At 45.9% G+C, this 22,220-nt stretch overlaps 1 protein-coding gene across 3 annotated transcripts in view; it reads right to left on the bottom strand.

The window, feature by feature from the left end:
• Positions 1–21,807, bottom strand: part of CACNG2 (calcium voltage-gated channel auxiliary subunit gamma 2) — a 51,722-nt gene extending 29,915 nt beyond the window's left edge. Inside the window, exons 1-2 of one of the 3 annotated variants that reach the window (XM_066184655.1) lie at positions 21,327–21,807; positions 20,643–20,788 (exon numbers count right to left, since the gene is read on the bottom strand). In XM_066184655.1, the coding sequence (XP_066040752.1) occupies positions 20,643–20,784 (142 nt within the window). In that variant the 5' untranslated portion in view covers positions 20,785–20,788; positions 21,327–21,807. Of the gene's footprint in view, positions 1–20,642 lie in introns of all 3 variants that reach the window. The other 2 variants (XM_066184654.1, XM_066184653.1) reach the window with 2 other exon arrangements.
• Positions 21,808–22,220: the final 413 nt, after the last annotated feature.

A 22,220-nucleotide genomic window follows, 5' to 3' on the forward strand; every position in this document is an offset into this window, starting at 1 on the left:
ACCAGTATTAATGAAAGCCAACTGGAACTTGATAGGAATTATTTTGCTATTTTGTCAGCGTTGGTTGGAACACAGGGGTTTAGGAAGATTTCCTTTGTAGAAGCACATCTAGGAACACTGTGCTCTCTCCTCTGGGCTGTGAGAGGCACAAGCCTTTGGGAATTTGTATTTCTCTTAGGATCTGGTTTGTATGCAGCTTTTCAGATTTTCATGGAAGACCAACAAACCCACATTACTGGCATCTGTTAGCTGAATGAGAACACACAAACCCAGACCCAAATCCTACCTACATGCCATGAAGGAACTAAATAGAAGGATAGAAGGGAAATTCAGGTTGCCTGGAATCACAGCTCCTCTTCTAAAAATTGCCCCCATAAACAAATACCTTATCACAGTGGGGTAAACTACCAAATCGCAAAGAATGGGCTTCAAGAAAGTCCTTCTCAGGTTATTAAACAGGTCCTATCAAAGAAATGGCAAATAAGAAAGTGGCCTTTGCTTTCCACAGTCACGATGGGTCTAGGGACTGGAGTGGTAAGGGGGCACGGTAAGTGGGGACCAGCAAAACATGTAGGGATCCCAGAGTATGGGGTGTGCTACAGTTGAGTCATTTCCTAACTGCATTTGCTGGTATTGCACTTGCCTCTGACCAGAGCATTTCAGTGCTTTTTATTGGAAGCACACAAATATTCTCTCCCATTTGAAAGGAAGGAGAGGGAAGAGCTCAGCTGCAGCAAAGAATAGAGAAATCAGTGAGTGAGGGAGGGAGCTGCAAAGAAAAGAGCAGGTATAGTGCATGTCCGATGAGGTCCATCTGTTCCTCATTAACCAGATGTCTCCCACCCACCTCCTGAAGTGCCATTGACTGCGTATTGTCAGCTCAAGAAGGGGATAACAATGCCACCATGGTGCAGACATTCATGCACCAACAGGAGTCCTGCTATGCAGCCATCCCTCCCTCTACTACCCTTCCAGATTGGGTGCCAAGTCCCTCTTTTTCATAATCAACTTTTAAACAGTTACATCCTTATAAAGCTTTTTGCATTATAATTGCCATGTGTTTCATCCTGCTCTGAAAACGGCAAGTTATTTCAGCCCACTTTACCAGAATCAGTCCTTACTTCCTGTAAGTGTGTCACGACTTCCTGAAGCATTTAAAAGAGAGAAGTGAATCCTTGGTTTAAAAAGTGATTTCTGCTTGCCAAACTTCATCATTTTAAGAGTCAGCGAGTCCTTGGATTCACACCTGTATCCAAAGTACAGCAGTAGATTTATGGACAATTCAACCTACTAAAGATTATTTAGAAATGCAGGAAGAAGCATAAATTACTTTCTCTATGTTGTTAGCCAAGGATCATTTATAATAAGAGCCCATTGAATCATCCTTACTCCAAGGGTGATCTGTGCAGTGGTCCATTTGTGGGCATGTCTACCCACACAGAAAAAGTCTGTCTTACTCTCTAGGCTGTATTCACAGCCTGTTCATGGCAAGTCTTCCTTTACCTCCATATTCCTGATGAAAGCAAAGCACCCTGTCCTCAACCCTCTAAATCATGCCACAGCACAGCTCATAAATTGTAGTGTGCAAATGAAGCATCTGCTGAGCTGCAGCCACAGATAATGTGATGCTTCCACCTATTTTCCTTCGTAAAAGCATGCAGGCTATGCTGTGCACTGGGCCCCTGACTCACGTAACAGCTAGAAAATAGCCTGTGTCTTGATCTTGTCACTTTGCTCCGAGCTCCTGCACACTGAACTTGGATAGCTGGAGGAGATCTGGGTGGGCATGTGTCCTCCAAAAGCAGCAGCTCTGAGCACTTGCCAGATGAGCAGCTGAAGGCCTCAAGAGCTTGTTGAGATAAATATCTGTACCTCTTTCTGAGTCATTGTACTTAGTGAGCCTGCAACGTTGCTAGAATAGCACTAGGTTTAAATGTCTGTTGTGCAGCTGGTGCTGAGCCTCGTGTTGATGTGAGACCTCTGCATGAGCTGCGCACTCTCCTTGGCGTCACGGTGTTATTACATTGCTGTAACAACAAGAGTAACTCCAGTGTGGATTCCTGCTCACTGTGAGGCAGGAGTCCTTCAAACATCAACAGCAGTTGGTCCTTTAACCCTGGTGGGTGATGACTGAGACTGCACACAGGGGCAGTGCGGTTGCTGAGCCCCATCCACATTGCAAAAAGCTGAACAAAGCCAGGTAAAAATGGAAAGGAATAAAGACAGACTGTTGGGGAGGACATTGTGTTTATTGTTTTTTCCTGATCTGTTTTTCCTGAGAGGTGATGGGTTCAGACATTATATGCAAATTTCATCTTTATCACAGGTGTGTTACATCTGGCAGTGACTATAAGTGAAAGTATAAGTTTATGCCTCATGATAGGTTTCTGTGAAAGGCTGTGCTTAAGCTACCTGGGGAAGTTCCGTGAGCCTGCAGGGAGAGGCAGCTGCAGCAGGAGGTCAAGTTCTCAGGAAGAAATGGTCGATAGAGCTCTTTGCCCCTCAAACATCCCTGGAGATGCCCAGTCAAGTGTAATGCTTTTGTCTCTCTTTACACTCCAGAGTCTAAAAGCACACTGGAAACTCAGCAGCTGGATTCTGCAGCAGCAATCTGATTAGTGTCCAACAAATTTGGCTCCTAGCCAGGTTTGTGACAACCTGATCAATCAAATTCAGAAAATCCCTTTTTAGCTTCACAGCTGACATTGGGAAAGATCTGGGAACATGTCTGGGAATTGAAGGCACCTGCTGAACATGAATGAGAAAGAAAAAAACCCCACAGACAGGCAGGTGGAGAAAGAAATGGAGGATGGTATGATGATTCCATGTGCTGGTGTTTGGAAGAAAGCAAGTCACCTAAGATGCCAAATTGTGTCCTTGCCTGCATCACATGGCAAACATGAGACTATGCTGTGATGGCAACTTAATGTGGATGCATTTCCACGTCTTGCTTTTGCAATAGGAAAACAACCTGAAAGTTTCTCCAGGTGAGTTACAATTGACATGGAAAGCCTGAGGAGAAAGCTGGGATCCAGCAAGACATGGGAAAACATTCCCAGAGTGCCTGTTGTTGCTGTTAAACACCATCTGTCATGGTCTAATCCAGGAATTCAGTATTGGATTCTTTTTACATCACAAAGGCTAAATGAAATAATCTGTGTCCTAGCCTCATATGCATCATTGCTGAACATAAGAATTAGCAGTTCATCTTCACTTGTAGTAGCCATGGATTTGACCCAATATGTCAACTTCATGCCTTATTTTCCTGACACTGTCCTAGACTTAAACAGCATGGATTTTATTTTTCTTTTTCTTCTTTGCTCTTTTCTGCTTCTCACTCAAAGCATTGTAGAATTGGTTTGGTTTCTTTAATAAAACCTTTTTTAATGTGCCAAATAAGTCTGTAACTGGAGCAAGAACAATACCCCAGTGTTCTGTCTTTCCTCTTTGGTTCTTACAACCTCTGAGTATCAATCAGGCATTGCTTTGCAGAGAAGAAAAAGATAATAATGAAAGACTTAAAATTTTTCTGTTGAGGAAAGTAAGAGTTTGATTTCAGTTTCAGAGGGAATAACTGTTTTCCTGCCTCACTCACTGACTCTAATAGAGGACCAGCAAGACCTGATGTGGCTCCAGCAGAGACCTCCTATGTTCAAAGGATCTGTGAACTTGCAAGAAGTACCATAGAGTTTGAATTGGCTCTAATATGTTACTGATTGCTATCCATGACATTTCCCTGGAGCTTTAGAGAACATCTGTGTACTTCATACTTGGGAAACAGTCAATATCCTTCAGTGGTGTGATAGGCAGTAGGGCCAGGTAAATAGCACTTTGGAAAGAAGGCTGAGTGATCTGATATGGACTTACAGCTTGGTGAAAAGCGAGTTCAGCTCTGCTGCAGTCTTTGTGTATACTTGGCCAACCACTTAACCTTCCCATGTCAGAAATTTTCCACTAATAGAATGGGCATGGGAGCATATTTTTGTGCTCCAGGGACATTGGGTGAGGGAAAGCATCAAGGAGTGAAAAACCATGTACTACCAGAGCTCTGAGCAGAGGACAGCAATCACATGCATAGGAAGCACAAGTTGAAACCTCACCCAGCAGCATTGGTTTTGCTGATGAAAATTGGGACATTGTCTTCAGTAATTCATTTATTAGCCTTTGTTTACCTGACCAGTGATGGCACTAGTGGGTTTGAAATGTCATCTTGATTGGCACCAGTAAAATTTACATACCATGATCTGCCACTCTCTGTTATGGAGGGGCCATGTGTGTCATGGAAAATAAATATATGTTGAGGGGTTTAAAAATATTATTGAGACTATTCTTACATTCCTTTTCTGTAAAAGTAAGCATCAGCTACTACTCAATTACACAGACTTCACAGGAGGCCATAATGGTCCTTAAAAAAACCATAAAATAGTCTCTCTATGCATAAAAATGTCAACATTTTAAACTCATGCCATTCAAAGTGACTTCTGGAAGGAAGCTGTGGATTTCCAGCTTTCTCAGTGGTGTCTGAAGCAGGATGGTTGGTGTGGGGGTTAAAGGTGGCTCTGTGCTGTGTTCTGTTTTTCTGATCACCAGACCAGAAGAGATTGGCTTAGTCTCTGATACAAGCTGGAGTACCTCAAGGCTGTTGTAACATATACCTGACCAAATCCTAACTGAAAACAAGGGACCACTGTAGCAGGGACTCCTGGAATGTGATGTCTTTTAGTGTTCATTCTTCGGCCACATCCCCTTACTGAGGGAAAGCTTATGCATTTCTTGGCCATATGGGAGTTCCTGATAACAGGAATTTAAACCACCAATGTTAGCACAGGGCAGGATCTGACTCCATGGAGTCAGGCAGCAATAAAATTACCTGAAATAGCATGATGCTTTCTGTCTGAAAAAAAGAAGCCACTGCCTCAAGACTAGATCGTTTTGGGCCTTGGGCAGGTGTTGTTTTGGAAGGCAAAATCACAAATGTCACAGTGTCTGCTTAAACTAATAAATGAGAAAAAATGCACATTTTCCAGGGAAGAGATACTTCAGCCGTGAGAAGTAGTCTTAACCCAGTGCAGTAGAAGGCTACACAGCAAACTCTTCTCATCATTCCCCTGATGCACTCCTACAGGGCTCCAAGTGAACTCAAGAGATGGTATCTGAAGAACCCAGCATGACCTCAAAAAAAACCTGTGTGACACAGCAGTACCTGATAGAACCAGTGCAAAATTCCCGTGATAACCTAACATGACCCACAAGACTGACCCTGTGACAACATTTGATTTATGGCAAATGACATGGATTTAATCATTCACTGGAGAATGCTGAATGACGCAGCACAGCGTTGCTCACTGTGGCTCTACTGAACTGGCACGCTCCGATTGGCTTTGGGAACACACCCATTGGGTGATTCATACAATTAAAGAGCTGCCAATCCTCCCAACACTAATGAAATGCATCTCTATTTTACTGGTAGCACTTTCTAGCAACCCATTTAGGCTTTTCTGCTGCTCTCATCGCCCTAAGGTATGAGCACATCACAACTGATGGACAGCTGGTTTGCAGTTGAGGTTGAAAAGAAAACCTGGTTCCAAATAGGATGGAATTGAATAATTCATGAGTTTATAAGCAGCATACAAATATTCAGTCAGATGATTAATTGCTATAGTGACTTAGCATGGATTTGATGATGTACCCTCACTTTGGGAGGGGGACACATTAATCTAGGAATGCTAAGAACTGTGTGTTCTAAGTAAACCAGTGTTACAAAATTATTGTAGTGTATAAACTAGATCTCAAATGTGGTTTGAGATTTCCTGCAGACCATGAGAAAGACACTGTGGTTCTTCTCCACTGGAAGGAAAAGTAAAGACAGCTTTAAGGTGCACAGCAAACTGCCTACTAAGATCACTGATGTATGAGCATACTTCAGCTAGAGCAGGTGTATAGGGCTCAGTCCTCAAATTCATTCAAGTTGATTCAGCCCATTTAACAGAACAAAACAACAAAAAATTTTGCTTACATTCCATCTGACATTCCATATATAGGGGAAATCTTGGATGACGTTAATTAACATATGGACTCTGCTTAAGACTCTTTTCTCTTCCTCTGTCATTCTGGACCAAGTATGATCTAGACATGCTGGAAGATTTAGTCTGTCTAGGACAGCCAGAAGGGTCTGTCATGAACTAAACTAGTTCAACAGTATTCTCTCAAACCTCACAACAGACCTAATTTTCCTATTAGAGCCTCAGTTTCCCTTACTTCCTTTGGTCTAACATCCATGAGGATCCAGCTCACTTCCTTCCCTGCATGAAAATGAAATCTTCCCTCACCATAGGGTCTATGCTGATTCCCCACTCATTTTTTGCTGCTGTACAATTAAAAAATGTATCTCCCTCATTCACTCTCCCCATCCTCCTAATCTAATGCCTTGGTGTTATCCTGATAACAGCATGTAGACATGTGAACTGATGTGCCTCCCATCTTGTCATCTTCTCTCACATATCCGACCCAGTTCCCAGGGTCTGATTTTGTACAACTATGAACATTTAGTCTTGAAAATTGATCACTGGCCCAGAGGCTAGATGTTTGTTACCCGGAAAAAAAAAGATGACGTTACAGCTGTTCTTATTTTAGGTCCTGAAAAGGGCAGGAAGTCCTACTACATTAGCAGTGAAAGGATCAAGAGTGGCTCAAGAGGGTCTTGGCAGGTTCAAAAAGTCACAGCATTTGAAAGCATAGTCCAGATTTGATCACCTATCAACAATTTATCAATAGCTCAGTGATTAAAAACAAAGCTCTTTCACTTCATTAAACACATTCAGTGCCATTTGCTCTACATTCCAAATGGCTGAACTGATGTTCCAGTGCAGCCTATTTTTAGTCTTTCTGATTAGTTCATTATTTAGGAAAAGCTACAGACTGTGTATCTGTTGCAGAGATCTAATTTTTCATGTGGATCCCAAGGAAGAGAAGAGCTTCATATAGGTCTTCAGAATTTATTTGAATGTGGGTTTTATCACTGTCCCTGCTGTGGTGCAGCTCAATGAAGTGATGAACATGGAGCTTTCCTCTCCTTAAGTCTTTTCCTTCATTTTTGTTTTGGGAAGAAGCCCTGTAATATATTATATTTTTTCTTTCCTGAGAAAACTAAGATGTAGATTGACAAAACTAGCAGTCTCAGTGAGAATTAAACAACATACTCAAAATAAGTGATCTCTTGGGTGTCTGAGTAAATCACCACCCCCAGATCAGATTTTGTTTATTTTGAGAACAAACTATTTCTTTGCTGGTAGGTCCTGCCGTTTTGTCATGAATCAAATGAACTTTCACTGGTAAGTGACAACTCTTGAGACAGAAGTGGCCGTGTATCCCCAGGGCAGATACCACATGGGCAAAAGCATTTCAGCATTGCCTCTTCAGCAAGCTTCAGCCCCTCACATGAAAAGACAGGATCTGTAGGTCACATGGAGATTAGTCTCTGTGTCCTTCAGCCATGCCTGCTAAAACTGCAAAGGAGAAATCCAGCTGTGATGGCATCTTCTGGCTCACAATTTCTCAAACACTTGCACACATGTCTGGGCCAAGCTCCATTTCAGAACCCCAAATAATAAAATGCCCCTCCCATAGGAACACAATGAGATGGGACCGTTTATATCTTTCAGACCACTTGTGGTTTCCAAGCATGGGGGAAAACCCCTCCAGTCGCTCAGGCATGCCTCTCTGGGGATACAGGAATTAGATTTGGACTGAGAACTGAGAGAGGCTCTTACTACAAGTCCCCATGGCACAATGGAATGTGACCTTGCATGGGTTTTGGAATCTGCACACCTGAGTAAGCGCTGCGTCCTGACAGTTCTCAGATGCACAGCTTACTTCCTGTGCAGGGCACCATGCTTGAGTAGCCATTAGAACTTGCAATACCTAAGCTTTGAGTTATTTGTGAATCTCCTGGCACTGCTTGGTGCTGGGCAGGCAAGTCCTGTTCTGTATTCTGCTCTGCCTGGAGAAGGAGATGAAGTCAGTTCTAAGTGTAATACCCTCTTAGTGATGTCAAAAGCAACAACACAGAAACAAATTCTACACATTTGCTGCCTTCTGCTTTGCTGCCTTTCATATGTCATTTGTCATCTTAAAATGTCACTTCTTTGATGTAAGGACAACAGTTTTGTGCGTGCACAGTGTCTAGCATAAAGATGTTTCCACCCTATGTGAAGCATTTTTTCTGCAGCTGCAATGGCACAATGGCAATAAAAGGTAAAATTCTCAGAAAATCTCCACTGAAGAACAGCAGCCAGAGAGGAGCATTAAGAACAGCAGCCAGAGAGGAGCATTAAGTGTTGGTTCCTCTGCTTTACCAAAGATAATCTAGCCAATCCGTGGGTTCTTTGCCACGAAAACTGTACCCAAAGACTTCAGAAGGAGGACAAATTCATGTGCTTCCAGCTGTGAGACCAGCAGAGAGCCTCAATGTATGAGGTGGCCAGGCCTGCCTTTCTTGGCATCACCAAGTCAAGTCTAAAATTTCATGCTCCAACTAGTTTGTTTTTTTCCTTTTCCAAACTTTACTGCATGGAACCAAAACCATGGGTCACACTTTCCAAATTGTTGGAGGTCCAAGGCTGGTTGGTCTATGTGATTAATCCTGCCCACTCTTTCTATGTCTGAACCCTTTTTTCTCCCATGGACTGCGGCAGGAAGGAGCAAGAGAGAGGGTTGTTAAGTGGTGGCAGATGTTGGCATCAGCAGGTGAAAATCCATCCCTTTCCATAATTCAGAGAAGGTGGATGAGGAGGTCTGTCTCTCCAACCATCAGCTCCAGCTGGTACTCCTGCTTCTCTCAGCAATTCTACCTCTGAGTCCCAGGATTTCTTCTGACTCATCTTCCTCTTTCAGACCATGTATCTCAATTATCTCCTTCCAGCACTCACACTGCATTCCTGTTACCACCTTCCCTTGTCATGCTGTGGCCAAGTCCTGGGTCCTCTCTTGCCTAATGCTTCCTTCTGGCCAACTGTGCTTTCCAGCTGTCACAGACCCTTCCAGCCCCGAATGTCCCTCTGCTTCCAGCAAGCAGAGACGCTTTCACAGTTGAGTCAGTTTATTCCCAGAAACAACCCATCCCTTCAGTTTCTGCAGAAGAATAAAAGTCCTCCCTGGTCCTGGTGCCTTTATATCATCACAATGCTCTTTCTCACAATCTTGCTTTGCTCTGAATACTTTCCCCCTCACTGTTCCTGTAAATGTGGGCCAAGCTGTAATGATGCAGCACACAGAAAAACACCTTTCTCCTGTGATCTTAGACAGCCCCTGGAATTATTTCCTAGAAAGCCATTCTTGGCCTTTCTGAGTTATGCTTTCCTGTGAACAGATGGACAGAGTGATGGATGAAGAGGGGAAGAACAGAACAGTGATTGAGAAAGAGTTGTGCAATGATTAGGTGCTCACCTAAAATTTAGAAAAATTGTCAGTCCCATGCATTTTCTTGTGCTGTGCTGCTGTTTGCATTGCAGTTCACTTGGCAGGATAGACATATTATTTTCTCTTTTGCTTCCTTTCTCAACAGCAAAGCAGCTGCACTTCTCTGCTCTGCTCTTGGCAGTTGTTCCCTTTGAGACTATTGAGTACAGTTCCAATGGAATCCTCAGCTAAAGGACACTGTGCAATGTTGAGCTCCAATTATCTCCAGCAGTGAGCCTGTTCACAGCTGCTCTGTTGCCCCAAACCCTCACGTTATGAGAGACCCTATCATCCTCCCAGGCTTCCTCCCAAATTCTCCTATTGAACTTTTTTGTGCATTTTCTCTTCCTTGAAAGAAATACATGGCTCCTACTTTTGGAGACATAAAGGCAACAAGGGAGATTAAAACAACTCAATGTCTGGAAGACTTTGAGGCCTATCCCACTGTCCAATCCCTCCAAGCCTGGAAGATATGAAGAAACCTAAGCCTGGTTATTTCATGAGGGAACAGCTACATGTCTCCACTTCTGTTATTTCACAGGTCAACTTACAATTTCTCTCTGTGCTGCATACACTGAGATCATAGGGCTCCAGGCAGGCATTTTGAGGAATATCTGGGACAGAAGCTTCTACACCAAACTGTAGCATCCCCCATACCAAAAGCATGCACTGCAGTAGTGCTCTGAAGAAATTGGACAAGAAAGGAGCCTGGAGATAGCTATTCCTGGACCTTTCCTTGCTCCTGCCCAACTGCATTTCCACAGTGCGTTGGGGATCTCAGTCTCTCACTCAGCTGTTTCCACTGGACACCAGCCCCTCTTGCTGTCCCCAAAATACACTAAACCAGCTCTTCACCCTACTTACAGTATTTCTCCTGTCTGTGGCCTATTAGGAACTCCCAAACACAGGGAAACCATCCATCCTGTGGTCGTGAAATTCCGTAAACCTTAAAGTGGCTCAAACCTATTCCCTGAACTTGATTCCTTAGTCTCTGAATATTTGATTTCCATCTCCTCCCCCCTGCCTTCAGGCAGGATGACATTTTTTTCTGCTCAAGTCCTTTCAGGCACTACTGATCTTGAAACTCCCCAATTACAACCACTTTTCTTGCGACAGTGACACCTTAAGAGACAACAGCAGCTGCCTATAAAGGGCCTCTGCCATCTGTTTCATTCACTCCTCACTCAAAAATGAGCAAGAGAAAAATGTCTTCTTTCATGATTCTGCCACTGCCCTTCAAAAACCAATGACCCTCAGCCTAAGGAAGAGGGCAATGCTTGAATCTAAAATGAAGCAGCAGAAATTCTTGATGATTGGTCCCTTGAGACCCTGTACTCTGAAGGCAGTTCTGGGGGGCATCTACATTTGGGAAAGACTCCTCATGGCTCTCTGAAAGGCAAAAGTCAAAATCAAACCACTTCATCTCAACCACCAATCTTTCATACCAATCGTATCTGAAAGGAGATGCACATGTGCACATGTGCACACATGCACATTTGAACAGACTTAGTTGTGAGTCCTTTTCCACCACCTCTCCAAAGAGGCTGAATGGGATGGGGTCAAGGGGACTTGTTCCTATCCAGGAGGACTATGGGCTAGAAATGTACAGGGAAGAACAGAAACATCAAAAAGGGTTAGGACTGAGGGAGAAAAACGCAGACATGAGAGATGATGTCGAGAAAAAGGGATGAGAAGAAGAAACAGTGAATTTTGAAGAAAAATCGTGAAGAGAATGAAGAAAAATGGAAACCAAGGGTGAAAAAAGAAAAAACAACTAAGAAACTAAGAAAGAAAAATATTATGCAACATCCTCAGGAGGAGGTTAAGCTCCAGGAACCGGTTCTCAGAAATTTGCTGTTTACAATGGACAGGTCACAGTAAGGTTAGAGAAGTCAGAAAATAGGGTTGGATGAAAAGTCATTTGATTCACAGTGATCTGTGATACTGAATGAACACAACCATAAACCTGGGAAATATTCAGTGTTCAAGTATGATCCATCTCACTGCAGCTACACTGGTGATGTAAACAAGACCTGAAGAAAGAGAGAAGTTCTCTGAGTGGTAGCAAATTTAAGAATGAAATGTTGTTATGAAGGAGTGGGAGGAGAAAAATAAAACCAGCACTAAAAAAAAATCATGTTCAGAAGGAGAATGAAAGCTGAGAAATAGGAAGAGAAGAATCAGAAAGGGATAGAAAATCCAAGGAACGGAGGTGGATAGTGTTATTCTTTATTTGACAGAATGTATTCTTTATACAACAAGCTAAATCAGAAATTTATAGATGTTTGCTTCTAGCAAAAACACACATCAGAAAAATCCCTACCCATGAATAGGATGACATTGCATTCTCAAGTTTTTGTATACCATCCTCATTTTCTGTTTTTCACAGCTAGAAGATAGGAGTATATGCTCTGAGGGAATAGGAAGTGCAGGATAAAGTCCATATGTTTCTCTGGGGAGTTATAGATTTGATAGGAAGCTGGTATAAATACATTAGTTATCTGTACCACAGAAACAGAAGTGGATTTCGCCTGTCCTGCAGGGCTTGGTATGAAAACTCTGAGTAGTTTGGAATTTTATGGGAGAACTTTTCTGTAACATAAGGAGAATAAATGGATCTGGGAGAGAGAAAGCTGTCAATAAAAAGAAAAGATTCGGATAAAGAGAAATGCAGAAAGAAGAGAAAGGTGAATTCCAGCAAGTTTATGGTCATCTCTGCCATTTTACACACTCATCCATCCAAGGTGAGGAATCTGTATGAGAATTTTTGCCCCACAGGAAGAGAAGCCAAGTTGAGTTTTTCTAATGATGGCGAAAGATATGAAAATAAGAATAGTTAAAAAAGGGACTGCTGGACTTGGTGAACAGCTGGCATAAATAAATGCAGAATCTCATTACCTTTGGGACTGTCACACCCACTCACACTAGAAGTGAATTTAGCCCCTGGTTTTGTTGGGTACGTCACTGGCAGAGTGGGGACACACGGTGACCTTGGGGGCATGGATGTTTAAAGCATACACAGCCCTTCCTCAGCCTCAGTTACCCTTTGCCTACACAGGCAGCATAAGCAGTGTGGCTCCATCCGAGTCACTGAGGTTACATCAGAGAAAACGAGGGGAGAATTGGGCCTCCATCTCTTGTGCATAGAAACACTACAGTATTGTACGTCATCAGACGCCAGTGCAGCAATCATTTCCACACATATAAGAGAAAAGAGACAACCTCGTTTTTAATTTAGTTGTGATAGCATCAAAGAGACCCAAAGCCTATTGCTTTCTGGGAAGCAGGGACTTCAACAATAATCATTCTTTGCACATATATAGCACCTTCATTGCCAACTACTTACTTTATACCCTGGGGTGTGAAGAAAAAGGACTCCACTTAATTCCATATGCTCTTAATTGCTCTCTATCCCAGATCCTTCCTAGCAAAATATGATAGAAATACCTAAACTCACTGCTAATTTGTCAAATTAGGGCAGTCATTGACACCAGCAGAAAGGCAGGCCTAGTTTGCATCTTACATTGCAACTGCACAGCATAGCATCTAGAAACAAAAGAAATGCCAGACTAAGTAAATCTGAGCTCTGTTTAATCCCTGACAAATGTTTCAGGGAAGAGGCAAGAACCACATGGCAGTCAGACAGGGGATAGACTGCCCTTGTGAAATGTTATCCTAGTTTTTATGGCGACTGGCTTAATTGCTGAATTACAAAACACCCAAAATGCTGTTCACATCCATTAGGAGGATGCTTAATTTTCGTGAACTCTGTCGTAAATGCCCACTTGCTTGCTAAATGTTGTTAAAATCTTGGCCATGAGAGCTCCAGTGGCGATGAGCTCCACAGCCCTGATATGCATCAAATGAGAAAGCTTTAACTGGGTCTCCCGTGACTCATGTCAGGTCCTCTCGTCTGTGTGTTACAAAATGGGGAAATCAAGAGCTACTGATCCACCTTCTCTAGCCCATTCATTATTCAACACAATCCAATCACTTTCCCTCTCATTCACCTCCTTTCCCAGGCAAACATGCCTAGCCTTCATACACAGTCTTTCCTACTCTTCCTTGTCCTTGTCCCCCTTTTATGAACCCTATTCTGACTTTGCAACACCTCACCCTTGGATGGCCCTTGCTTCTGCACTCTCTGCTATCCCCTTTGCTTTACTCCTAATGCTTGGGGACTTGCTGGTGGTGGGTTTTCTGTCTGCAGCCATGAGCTGTAATAGACCATTAACAGCAGTGTCCCCATTTCTGGCACCCAGTGAGTCACCACGGTACATGTAGAGCCCTGCATAGTACACAATCTCCCTCTTCTCACCAGCCAGTGATACCCTCTGCCCCTCCTCACTGAGGTTCATTCAGGCAACCGCGAGGCTTGGAGCCCTCAGCCCCATTCACCTCCCCACCTTAGGTATTCCTGAGAATCTCAGAGAAAATCCTTCCCCTAAAAACAGTTCCAAAAGGATGACTGCTCGCTGAGACTCTTCTCCCTGACAACCAGAGATCCTTCACTATAGTGCACAAAAACTACCCCAGGGTTATCGCTTGAGAGACCCTTATTTTCCATTTGGATTCTGGCCTGATCCATGTCTGAGGGTTGCCAGGGAGGGCATTTAGGGCTGCCATGAGCTCCTTCCAGCCCAGTTGCTGGCTGCACGCAGATGAGCCAGCTCATCAGCTGAGCTGCCAGTGAGCCCTCCGGCCATGGGAGGTTGGAGGCAGCAAAGTGGAGGGAGGTTGGCTTGACCACAGGCAGTGAGCAATGAGGGGAGCAGAGGGAGGGGCTTGGGTCTCACCCCCCTCAGGGGTAGCTGGGCTGCTGGTAAGGGGAGACAGTGACTGCAACTGGTGTCATACACTGCTTTGAGGAGGGGACACTGGCTGGAGAAAGGAAGAGGGGGACAGCCAGAAAGAGGTTGGAAAAGTGTTTATTTGGAGCCTACAGGCACCACAGCTCCAAAAAAATGGGGTCCTTTAGCTGGAGGGAATTACTATATGTAAGATGGGGTAAAGGCAGGGGGAAATAATGGCAGGGAGAAGAGGAAAGAGGATAGAGCAATGCGACAGCAGGAGGAAACGGGATGGAGAGGAGCAAGGACAAGATAATATAACAGAGGAAAGAGCAAGGGGGATGGGCCTCAGAGAGCTTGGAGACAAACAGGGAGAAATAATGAAGGAGAAGATGCTTTTGAGAGAAAGCACAGAAGAGACATAAAGATGAAAGGGAAAAATAAAGAGGAAAACCAGGGGAGGGAAACGAGAACAAATTGAAACGGAGATGGATAGAATGAGTCAAAGATGGAGGGTAAGGAAAAAGCTGGGGTCATACAGGGAAGGGAAAAATAACTTTTACGTGTATTGTATTTACATCACGTTCTGCATATACCTAACCAGTTCTGTGCTCTGTGTTTCCCCTGCTGGGTGGCTGCTGCCTTGGGTTGGGGGCTGAGGGGGGAGGGCATGGAGCAGGACCCCTGCTGTAACCCATTCCCCCAGCAGCAGCCCCCTTCCTTCCTTGAGAACCCCCTGCAAGGGGGAAGGTTTCGTGCCTGTGAAAAGAAGGCAGCAGACATCCCCTGACAACCAGTAAGATATGGAAGGGAGAAGTAGCGCAGAATGGAGCAGCGAGGGCTCCCCCTGGGATAAACCGGGTATGCTTGATTGGGAATCTGCTCTTAAAACAGGGGCAGGGGGCAGAGCCATCTGAGAGCCTGAAATGTTCCCTGCTCCCCCCGGCAACCTCCTCGCTACTGTTTTTAAATTAAATAAATATGGAGATTCTGCTGTCAAACCTTGGTGGTTCTCCTCCCCCAAAACTCTTGCTTAGATCGTACCAAATCACAACCATGTGAGACGGGGGCTCAGAGGGCTGCATGGGGAAAGGGATGGGTTAAAAGGGAAACATTAGATAGGAATAGCTCCTGGTCTCCCTGGCAAAGAGACATTTGTTCTATCTCTGTGTAATTTCTTTATACATTACTGCTGCCACACTGCACCTCCATGTCCCTCCCACTGCATTTCACTCTCACTCTTTTCAGCAAGGCAATTTCTGGTGCATTTCAGGACAGTATTAACCCATTCCTCTTTCTCTGTCAGCAGGAAGATTCATAATTCAAAAGCAATTTAGAAGTCTGTTCTAGCAACTCACTAGTGAGAAACAGCGTTTCCTTGTCAAATCTTACAAAGGAGCTGAGCTTGCAGGTCTCAGCCCCTCAAATCCCTGCCTTCTCTGTGACTTCAAGTCAGGTGTGAATTTAAGCTGAGAGGAGAACCAAACCCACCCAAGTCTGGGATCCTGAGTAATTCTGCCTCACCATCTGCCACCCCACTTTTTAAAATCCTTTGTCTTCTTCTTCACCCAAGGTCTGTCCAGCTCTGAATCCCTTTTTTCCCCAGCAGATGCAATGCCAGCAGCAATCAGCTCTGTGCCTGGTCATTTCCTCCTGCTGCATCTCATGGCTGGGCTAGGGGGATGCTCCTGGTCCTGAACTGTGAAGACACGGAGACCCTGATTTAATCTACTGCTACACCCACTGAATTTTCAGAAAAGGCCCTGGATTAGGTCAGCAAGGATGAAAGGAAAGGACCCTTTGTAGATTTGTGAATCCTTGGAAGTAGGACGGCAGGCAATTCTGCAGAGCAAAACTAGGGACACTGACAGAAACAACGGCTGAAAGAAATAAAATCATGAAATCTAAGAGGGAAAACAGGGAAAAAACCTACACATAAAATGGATGTGAAAGGAAAGAGATACACCAGGAGCAAACAGCAGTGGGAGAAGGCAGTGAGAGGAAACGACGCAGCGCCAGAATACTCTGGCAGAAGCTTGTCCACTGCCTGTGCTCTGCCTCACTTTGCTGTCAGCTCTTCATTTTTGCAAACACTGAATCTGCACATAGCTCTCATGCACTGTTCAGATATAACAAGCTGGAAAGGGAACATATCAGCTCATCAATTTTCCTTGGGAAGGGTCTCTAGGCAGGAATTATTTTCTCCATCAACATCCATTCAATTACTTGCCTTCACACCAGTCAGATCTACAGGGATGTCTAACCCCATGTGCATCACTCATGCCTGCCTGCCCTGGACTCTTCTCTCCCGCCTTCTCAGTATAAAAGCCTCCCAGACCTATCCGTTTCTTAATAATAATGACAACATGACAAAACCAATAACCTACAGATATAAAATACATTTCATTTGCTTGCGTCATGAGACCCTGATAAGGCATCGTCCCTCACTTTTTGAGATCCTGTAGGAGATCTACAGGAGCTAATGAAAGAATTAGACAAGGCATCAGTCATAATAAAAAGTGGTTTTAAAACATTCAGTGCCAAGAATGATCAGGCTGGAAGATCCGCAGCCATTTCAAAGTTGTAAGAGGTGCACCATCCATGTGGGGCATGAGCTTGCAGATCTCAGTTGTTCAGTGTTTGTGTGTGTTTTGTGCCTATACAGCTAAAGGCTGAGAAAAAAAAAAATTCTTGAAGGGCAGGGACTTTAGAATGGCCAAGAGATGTATCTGGGCAACCCCAAAGTCTGAGAGAGAATCATCTGGAGGAAGATTAGGGAAAAAAATCAGAAGCATGACCTGCAATAAAGTGTACTGACACCACCTGTCTGCTGGAGTCCCACCATCGAGTAGGGACTCACTGTAGGACACAAGAAAGGGGGAAAGAAATCCCAGTAGAGGAGGAACTTCCCAAATGACACTCTTCTTAGAAGTAATCCAAAGATCTGAAAATGCTGACTGAAAGTCCATTGTAGGGAATAGAATGACTGAAGAGAGGGAAACCCAGAAATTGAAAGCCTGGGGACCAAATTCTCCAAGAGTAGCTTGCAATTCTGACCACAACATGTCTGTGCATACAGCCCAAGGTAAGTGCTCACAGCCATTTTTGCTACTGGATCTCTTGGCCAAGAAGAGAAAAGACAATTTAGCAGGATAACTAACATGAGGTGTCCACCATCTCTGACAGCCTGCAGTGTTGACTAATGCCAGTGTTCCTCCACGTTTCCAGAAATGAAGGCAACATTATCAGAGGCTTCCTACCAGTAGCAGATGGCAGTTTGAACTCCTTCTTTGATTATTTTCTTGTTACAAAGCCTCCTGCCCTCCTCTTCACTACCTCCCCTCATCCTATATACCTCCCCTAACATCTGCTCCAGGCATAAGACTGACTGTCCCACATCCTTTGTCAGGTGCCTCTGCCACACCATGGGCAAGCTGTGCACAAATCAAAGGTTTTGTCCTTTTTACAGCCTCCTGGGACCAAGCCTTTCCCTCCACAAATCTACCCACTCCATGTATCTTGGGGGAAAAGAGCCTTTGCTGCATCCTCTCTCCTGTTCACCAGCAGGAAGCTTTCACCAGGGAGTGGGAATCAACCAGGGACACCGTTCTGATTCCTTTTGACAAGAAAGGAGATAACCCCCCCACTGAGTTGATCAGACATGACAGTAAGAGCCCTGCCATCCAAGGGCTGCTGGGGATATTTGGCTGTGCTGTCCTGGGACCAAGGGAGTGCCAGCCACCACCCCATGCAGGCTGTGGGGCTGCAGAAAGCCAAGCAGAGGCATCACAGCAGTGCCAAACCTATGCTGTGCCAACTCACAAGGCAAGCCCATGCTCAGGCCCTGCTCAGCGTGTGCCCATGGGCATGGCTTTACCTTCTGCTGAGATGCTCTTGCAACCAAGTCTTTATCCAAGTTTTAGTGCAACCTGTGCCCTCAGGCAAGGGACTCAGAGCTGGGCTCAGCTCCCCTGTGGTGCACTGCACCCTCCTACCCCACTTGCTGCTGCTGCCCAGCATTTGGGTGCTGGGGGATTGGGCCAGCCCAACCCTCACATGTGTGGGGTGAGTGAGAGCACCCGGCCAGGGCCATGCAGGTTGTGCTCAGGCTGAATTTCACACCGTTCATGCAGGGCTATGGTTTTAGCCCACTGGAGAGCATCAGCAGGGAGGGCAGGGGACCTGGGCTGGCAGCACAACATTGTGGGGGCTGGGGCCACTTCAAAGCTTTTAATTGGAAGCATCCTGGCACATTCTTTTGCCACGCAAGCCACTTCTCAACAGTGCCTGTGGGGTCCTGTCAGATGTAAAGGAGAAGGAGCCCCGAGCTCTCCTATCTGACAAACCTCACCCGCCCCTTCCTCCTCCCCCTCAGACCGCGTCCCTCTGGGTACGGCTCTGTGGGCAGATAGACATGATCTGAATTCACTGCCTCTCCTGGCTGGGGTCCTCATATCTTCTACCTCTACCCCAGCCTCCCTCCACCCTCCAGCTTGGGGACATGGCTCAGGAAGGGATTTCATCCCCGCAGCCTCTCTTCCCTGCATGGCTTTGCATTTGGGCTTTTTTTTTTTTTTTTCCCTTCTCTCTCTCATCAATTTTTAATTAAGGAGATGTCTCCTTCCCTGGTTGTAATGAATATCTCTGTGAGAGGTTTTTCATTTTTTATTAATATATACCTCAATGTATTTATCTATTTGCAGGAAATCTGTGCGTGTGTGTGAGCAAGTGTGTTTAAAACATCCCCCATTAATTTACTGCTATTGATTTTCTGGCGTGGATACAGCATATAGTATTCAGCATAGAGCTCCTCTGCAGGATATGTTAAAAGGCAGCAGTTTGGGTTGACAAAGGGCACTAAATGCAGTATGCGTCAAATAGACCATCGCTCAATGAAGTCACTTAGCTATTCAAAACATGTCCAGCCATCACTCAACCATTTGCACCAAGAAGGGGGGGCGGGTGTGGAATTCATGCTTCTTCCTGGACACAACCATTTCCAAGCAGCAGCTTTAGCTCTCTTTGGCGAGAGACATCAAAACATACATAGTTTATTTCCCCCTTCCCCTGCCTTCCATCTCCCTGTGCTGGGTTAAGAAAATCGGTTCTGCGGTACCCACTTGCCGTTCTCTCCTGACAGGGAGCTCCAGGCACACCCAGCTCGGGTGGACACTGGCAGACACTGATCTTATCCCTGGATGTCCATGAACCCCCAGCAGCCCACCATCCAGCTGGGAGCTGATTCACAAACAGGGCTTTCACAATGGGCTGTAATGTGCGCTCCTGTTCTCTCACTCTCTCCTCACTACGTGTGTAACATAAACCATGCATTTACATCAGTTGCCCCTCTCCCTCCAGCACAGGCTGAAGACCACCTCCCCAGCCCACATGTACACCAATAGCAGTACTCAGCAACACATATTTAAAAGTAAATCACTGGCCCTCTTTTCTTTTCCCCTCCCTTTATAACATCTGATTCCAGAAGTTGGCTGCAGTCGTGTCTCTTCTGTCATCAGACATGTCACTGAGTTGCTGTTCAGTTTCACCACATCAGACTTCAGCTGATTTCTCCATTCAGAGACTTGTTTATTTTAAGCCTTTACCATAAACCTTAAAAAAAACCAACCCCCAAAACCAAAATAAAACCCAAACAAAACCCCTCTCCCAACATCAAACAAACTGGGGAAAAATCCCAGCCCCAAACCAAATCAATTATTGGCCATCTAGACCCCTCTGCATCCAGCCCACTGAGATGTGGTTGCCTACAGACATTACAAAATGCTCTGAACTCTGTTTGAGACGACTGGTATCGTTCTGTATGAGACATTTTGAATATAACACGGTTGCTTCCCTTTCTCTCTTTTTCCTTCCTAAAGTGAACTAAAGTGCTTTGCAATCACCTCCTCCCCACATTGCCCCTCACTCACAGTCTTGTCTTTGCAAATAAGCCATTTGCAAAGAGAGCAATTATTTCACTCTCTGGTTGCAGCCTGAGCACAGCAATAACACAGCATTTTGGCATTGCTTACCAAGGCAATACAAACAAGCTGAAGACAGGCAGACTGCACAGTTGCGTTTTGAAAGGATCTCTCGGTGGTTTTGTAACACACACATTATTCCAGTTGGAGGGAGGAAGTGAATATTTGGGGAAGGTGGGAGGGGGGAGGGTGGGAAAGAAAAAGGGAGAAGGGAACAGAACAGTGAATGTTTTGCCTGTCTTCTTGCCTCTGTGCTCTGAGTAACTGAGCCCACCACTCTCAATCCACCGCAAAAGGAATGAAGTGAGAAAATGGTGGAATGTGGAGGGGTTTATTGGGGGGAGGAGGGAGAAACGTGGGGTGGTGGGAGAGGAAGGGGTGGGGGTGGGGTGGGGTGTGGAGGTCCAGAATTAAATACCTTCCAGGCAGCAGGTTCTCCATAATCCAGAATGGGTCATGACTTCCTCGTTCTTTTTGCTGGTTTCGTTCTCACTGACAGTTTTAGTCTTGCAAACCCCTCTGGAGTAAAGCCAGTAGTCGGTCCCCACAGCTATGGTCATCAGGCTGAAGGCAGCGAAAGCACCAACGGTGGTTAAAAGCATCTGAACACCTCTGTCAAAGAGCCCCATAATTCTTCATTATACAAATACCCAACCGCCTTCTGATTCTTGGGGTGTGTGTGTTTAATAAAATAAAAGAATAATAATTCCGATTAATAATATAATGGATATAGAGAGATAGATATCAAAAAAGGGAGGTAAGAAAGCCCACGGAAAAGAGTGTAAATTAGAAAGACCACACGGGAAGAGGCTTGCCTTTTAAATCGGAAATGTTCTGGTTGAAATATAAAAAAAGGAAAAAGGAAAAAGAAAAAAAAAAGAGAGAAAAGAACCAAGAAAAAACAAACAAATAAAGAGAGAACCCCCCCCAAAATGAGACGCCTTAATCCCTTTTTCTAAAATTCTGGTCTCCAGTTTCCATATGTAATGGCTAATTTGGAGATGGCTTCCACAGTGAACAGGGGAGCAGCAGCAGCATCCTCAACACAATCTCTCATTATCTGGACCTAGACAGTTAGAGACTGTAAGAGCAGAGATGCAACCTTCAGTCTTCTTGCTTAGCTCTGCAGCCTGCGCCATGAAAATCCTTTTCCTTCCCAGTTATCTTCCTTGGGTTTTTATTATTTTTTTTTTTTCCCGGCAGCGGCAGTCGCTCCAATCCTCTCTCACTTTTTCTTGCTTGCTTCTCCTTCCTTTTGCTCGCTCCTACCACCAAGCCAGAGTGCCCAGTATACTGTAAGCCCTTGATTTCAGCTGAACAGGTGCCGAGGTCTTGCCTCCCATGGCTTTTCCGCACAGCCGCGGTGCTCGCTCCCGGCGGAGGTGGGCGACGAGAGAGGGGGGCTCCTGGAAGAGGGGGTTGGGGAGGGGGAGGAGGGGGACAAGCGCGGCACTCCTCCCGGGCAGGGGGCGCGGAGCGGAGCCCGGCTGCGGCACCCCCTTCCCCGCGGCGGCCCCCGGCGACTCCCGGGCCCCGCTACTGCATCAAGCCGGCGGCGGCAGCGTTGGCGGCGCAGCGCTGGACGGCTCCCCCGCGGCGGCGGCGGCGGCGGCGGCGGCGGCGGCGGTGTTGGTGTCGGTGTCGGCGCTGGCCGGCGATGCTGCAGGACAGCTCCCCGGGTGGCGGGGCGGGCGGAGAGCTCCCGGGCCGCCGGTGCTGCAGGACAGCTCCCCGGGCGGCGGTGCGGGCGGAGCGCTCCGCGGCCCGCGGTGCTGAAGGACAGCTCCCTGCCCGCGCCGCCCGCCCTGCCCGCGCCGCCCGCGCCCCAGCATCCGCGGGCGGCAGCCGCCCTCCTCCTCCGCCCCGCTCCGCTCTGCGCGGGCAGGCACAGGCAGCAGGCAGGCAGCGAGGGGCGGGGGGGCAGCCTGCCCCCGCCCTGCGCCTCGCCCGCCGCTGCCGGCACCGGCAAGGGTCGCTCCCCCGGGGCCGCCGCGTA

The sequence above is a fragment of the Chamaea fasciata genome, unplaced genomic scaffold (assembly GCF_029207755.1).
Source record: "Chamaea fasciata isolate MVZ Bird 193981 ecotype frontalis unplaced genomic scaffold, bChaFas1.0.hap1 SCAF_5, whole genome shotgun sequence".
Lineage (NCBI taxonomy): Eukaryota > Metazoa > Chordata > Aves > Passeriformes > Sylviidae > Chamaea > Chamaea fasciata.